The 4,529-nt window shown below is 49.9% G+C and overlaps 1 protein-coding gene across 1 annotated transcript; it reads right to left on the bottom strand.

The window, feature by feature from the left end:
- Window positions 1-714: 714 nt before the first annotated feature.
- KCNA1 (potassium voltage-gated channel subfamily A member 1) lies at window positions 715-3,856 on the bottom strand. Its single transcript, XM_073020406.1, has one exon. It carries the CDS (start codon window positions 3,417-3,419, stop codon window positions 1,932-1,934), a length of 1,488 nt encoding a protein of 495 aa, XP_072876507.1. The 5' UTR covers window positions 3,420-3,856; the 3' UTR covers window positions 715-1,931.
- Between the last annotated feature and the right edge of the window lie 673 nt (window positions 3,857-4,529).

Below are 4,529 nucleotides of genomic sequence, written 5' to 3'. Positions count from 1 at the left end.
GTTCACGTCCACTTCAAAGATGGGTCTCAGTTCACATCCAGCGTCAGGCTGTCAAAGGGACCAATGCTAGTAGATGGCCAGAGAGACAGCACCCTCCTGGGACTCTCCTCTCCAGGGTTTAGGGTGGTGTGGTCTTCTCACAGTGGTGAAATGAGAGAGCGAGAATGGAAAAAGAAAAAGCAAAAGGTCTGTGCCCCAACCCTTCCCCACTTTTGTTACCTAACTTCTCAGCTCTGTCAAGGAGGCACTTTCTGCAGTTCACTGTGGGTACAGGATAAAGGCACTAAGCAACTATTAAATCAATTGGTTTAGTTTCTTCAGGGAGCCTCAAGGGGAGGGCTGAAGTCTCTGCAGACTTCAAATAATGACTGCAAAGAAAAAAAATCAGCTCTGCTTTGGATGCATACAATAGAGAAACATTTTCATTTACATCCTAAGAATGCACCAAAAAACATGCAGTATTGCACCTTTTTTTTGTTTGTTTGTTTGTTTGTTTGTGTTGCTTGTGTTTGTCTTCAGCTAGAAAGAATACTTGTTCTTAGGTGTTGCTATATATATCTTGATGATTTATTTAGTTTTTCACATGGCTTCCCTTTAAGGGATGGGCATATTGGTCCTCTCTCCGCCTATACCTGCACAAAAACCTGGTATTTCCCTGAGCAAAGGCAGGAAAATTGACTGAGTGCCCCCACCCCCACCCCCCATAATTTCTATTGGGCCTTTCATCCCACAGACTTGTAATTTTTATTACTTTTTAAATTTTTATTACTGAAATCATGCATTAATTTATTCAAGGTACATCTTAGTCAAATAGGCCATAATGCTGAATAAGAGAACATGCTTTGAGCTCCAAAAAGTTATTGTTCCCATCTGACTAACATATGCACTTAAATACAGTACTTTATTTACTAATAAAATAGTTAATAAATGGAGGAGTGCACTTTTGGTGAATGCAAATGAAAAAGGATCTATTTTTAGAAGAATCGATTTCAACTTAAGCTTATCCCCTATTGTCTGGGCTAACTTCTCAGCATGCGATTATAAAGTAAATTGTATCAGATTCAAACATGCTTACATTTAACTTCATTTGTGCTCTCTTGCAATAAGGAGGCTAAGGTTTTACATCCAGTTCTGAAAGCCAGGGGTCGGAGTGCAGGCCTGGTGAGAAAAGACCTGTATTTGGCTCATCTGCAGTTCAGAAAATTTAGCAGCACTGCAGATGAATCAATTAATTTAATTCAGTTATCTGTTTCTTAGAGAACAATCTGGATTAGAAAGAGAATGGGCCCAGGAGGAAATCCCTACAGATCAGGACCAGTATCCAATTTATAAGGTGCTTTGTGAACCAGTCTTAAGTAATTGGAGTTTTCTTTTTTCACCTTGTAATATGCAGTTCAGTTGATCGAAATAAAAATATTTATTCATTGTCCATTTTGGCTGGTCTATCATGTTACATATAATACATCTGATGCACTGTCTTCAATGTGCTATGCAGTTTGCAAAGATTTTTTACTGGAGTCCCATGCAAATTTTAATTTTATATTTCTAAGCGATCGTCTAGTTTTGAGTTTTTAAAAAAGTTAAAGAAACCAAAGCATTAAAAATGTTTCAGTTTGGGGAAGCATATGATTATTGTTTTACCTAGACTAGTTCATGGACTAATCTTTTTAAGCCAGTTTTAGAAAATACTCTCTCTTTTCCCATTTTTTAATAAAAGGAAAATAGTTTATTGTCATGGATCTTGAAAGCTTCTGGTTCACCACCCCCAAAATCCTCAATGCAACAATGCATTGACAGTTAAATAGAGCATTCGAAGTCTACTTAGTAAAGTATCTACAAAGCGTGACATGAGTCACCAGGTTTTTTGTTTTGTTTTTTAAGTCTTTTGAGCTGCTAAGTGGGGCTTTTTTTTGTTTGCTTGCTTTTGCTTTTTAAACATCGGTCAGTAGCTTGCTCTTATTAACGCAGTTTTGGTTAGCTGTGGTGCAATTGCCAGTTCTGATATTGACCTGTCTATAATGGGCTATGCTATTATTCATATCCTCTTCGATCTCCATGTACTCAGACTTGCTCATAGTAGAGGAACTGCGGCGACTGAGGTCACTGTCAGAGGCTAAGTTAGGGGAACTGACGTGGAGCAACTGAGCCTGCTCTTCCCCCTCAGTTTCTCGGTGGTAGAAATAGTTGAAATTGGACACAATGACAGGTACGGGCAGGGCAATTGTCAGCACACCAGCGATGGCACACAAGGAGCCCACGATCTTGCCTCCAATTGTCACAGGGTACATGTCACCGTATCCTACAGTGGTCATGGACACCACCGCCCACCAGAAAGCATCGGGGATACTGGAGAAGTGCGACTCAGCTTCTTCCGCCTCGGCAAAGTACACTGCACTAGAAAATAGGATGACGCCGATGAAGAGGAAAAAGATGAGCAGCCCTAGCTCTCTCATACTAGCTTTGAGGGTCTGGCCCAGGATCTGGAGGCCCTTAGAGTGGCGGGAGAGCTTGAAGATTCTAAAAACCCTTACCAAGCGGATGACCCTGAGGATGGCCAGCGAGGTGGCCTGCTCGCCCTTCTGGTTTCCTTCCTGCTCAGCTATCTCGGTGCCCAGGGTGATGAAATAAGGAATGATGGCCACAATGTCGATGAAGTTCATGATGTTTTTGAAGAAGTCCGTCTTGCTGGGGCAGGCGAAGAAGCGCACCACCAGCTCGAAGGAGAACCAGATGATACACAGCGTTTCCACGATGAAGAAGGGGTCCGTGAAGATGTTGGAATTGTAGATGACCGTGGTGTTGTCGATGCGGTGGACGGTGCCCGTGAAGTCCTTGTCATCCTTCAGCTCGGGGAGCGTCTCCAGGCAAAAGATGACGATGGAGATGAGGATGACCATGACGGAGACGATGGCAATGACCCTGGCGGGCCCCGAACTCTCGGGGTACTCGAAAAGCAGCCACACCTGGCGCTGGTACTCCTTCTCGGGTAGAGGACGCTCCTCCTCCTTGATGAAGCCCTCGTCCTCCCGGAACTTCTCCATGGCCTCCTCGCCCAACTCGTAAAACTTGATCTCCTCGGAGAACATGTCCAGGGGCACGTTGACCGGCCTCCGCAGGCGGCCCCCCGACTGGTAGTAGTAGAGGATGGCGTCGAAGCTGGGCCGGTTGCGGTCAAAGAAGTACTCGTTCCTCAGGGGGTCGAAGTAGCGCATGCGTTTCTTCGGGTTGCCCAGCAGCGTGTTGGGGAACTGCGCCAGGGTCTTGAGCTGCGTCTCGAAGCGCAGCCCGGAGATGTTGATCACCACGCGCTCGCAGCACTCGTGGTCGTCGTGGTCGGTCTGCCGGGGATAGCTGCCATCCTGGGGGTGGCCCGGGGCGGCCGAAGCCTCGTCCACGTTCTCCCCAGACATCACCGTCATGGTGAAAGCCGGGCGCGGGGGTGGGAGGCCAGGAGAGAGCCCGGGGTGGGAAACAGCCAGGGACCAGGGGTGGGGGGGACCCAAGCGGCCCCCCCACCGGAGTGCGCGTCTCCCTCACGCCCAGGGGGAGGGGCTTCAAAATGAGCAGGTCGGGAGATCTGCGACTTTGCCTCTCGCTGCCTTCCCCTCCACCCTGCCTTTTACTCAATTTGGAATCCCCCTCGCCTGCGGGCCGGGTGCTGCTTTTTGCAGAGGGTCGGGTTTGGATTTGGGGGTTTGTTGGCTTTTTGTTGTTGTTGTTGTTGTTGTTTAGATATTTCTTCCTGATCCCAGGTGCCTTAACGCAGTGCCGTTCTAGCGGACTGGGCCATGGCTTCGGGGGTCGCCCTGGCCTCCCCTCCCCTCCGAGAGCCTTGCTAGGACCCGGTGCAGTGCCGGCTCAGCAGATCCCCACGCCTGCCACCCCCTCTGCTTCTCCTCGGCTCTCCCCCCTCCTACCCCTCTTCGCCTGCCGCCTTCTAAGCTCCCACCAGGGCGATCGATGGACGCTGCAGAGAAATAGAAAGTGATACGGGGGTAGAAAATCAGAAGCATTCGGATGGGACGGACCTACAGACACCGAAGAACACAGACCTCTAGCTCGAGAAAGCACTGGACGTTTACTAGGGCTATCACACACACACGGACAGACGACACGCAGACACCCGGAAATCCAAGTTTGGGGCTCTTCCATCCCACTTTCCCCAATGCCCAACAGCCGATCTGTTTACAACTTCGTTAAACTAGAGATCGGAAAAGCGCCGAGAGACGCCGGGGGAAGCTCTGGGTCCCAGGCAGCATCCCCGCACCCCCGGCCTCCCCCACCCCGTCGCCCCAACCCCCGCTTCTGCAGCCCCGAGCTGGGGAACCCCCTACCTGGCCGGCCGGCCGGCTTGGCGCAGGGGCGGTGCTGAGTCGGCGGAGAGCCCGCGTGGGAATGCGGCAGGTCGCCTTTGCAGTGCCCTGGCGGGAGCCGCGGCGGCCGCCGCAGCAGCATCCGAGACGCGCCGGGCAAACTCGCCGCCCTGGTCCGCTCGTCCGACGCCCCTCTCAGTTGGACAATCGCTTTAC

This window comes from Chlorocebus sabaeus, chromosome 11 (assembly GCF_047675955.1).
Source record: "Chlorocebus sabaeus isolate Y175 chromosome 11, mChlSab1.0.hap1, whole genome shotgun sequence".
Lineage (NCBI taxonomy): Eukaryota > Metazoa > Chordata > Mammalia > Primates > Cercopithecidae > Chlorocebus > Chlorocebus sabaeus.
Note: the sequence above shows the minus strand (reverse complement) of the source record. Positions and strands in the feature narration are given on the sequence as shown.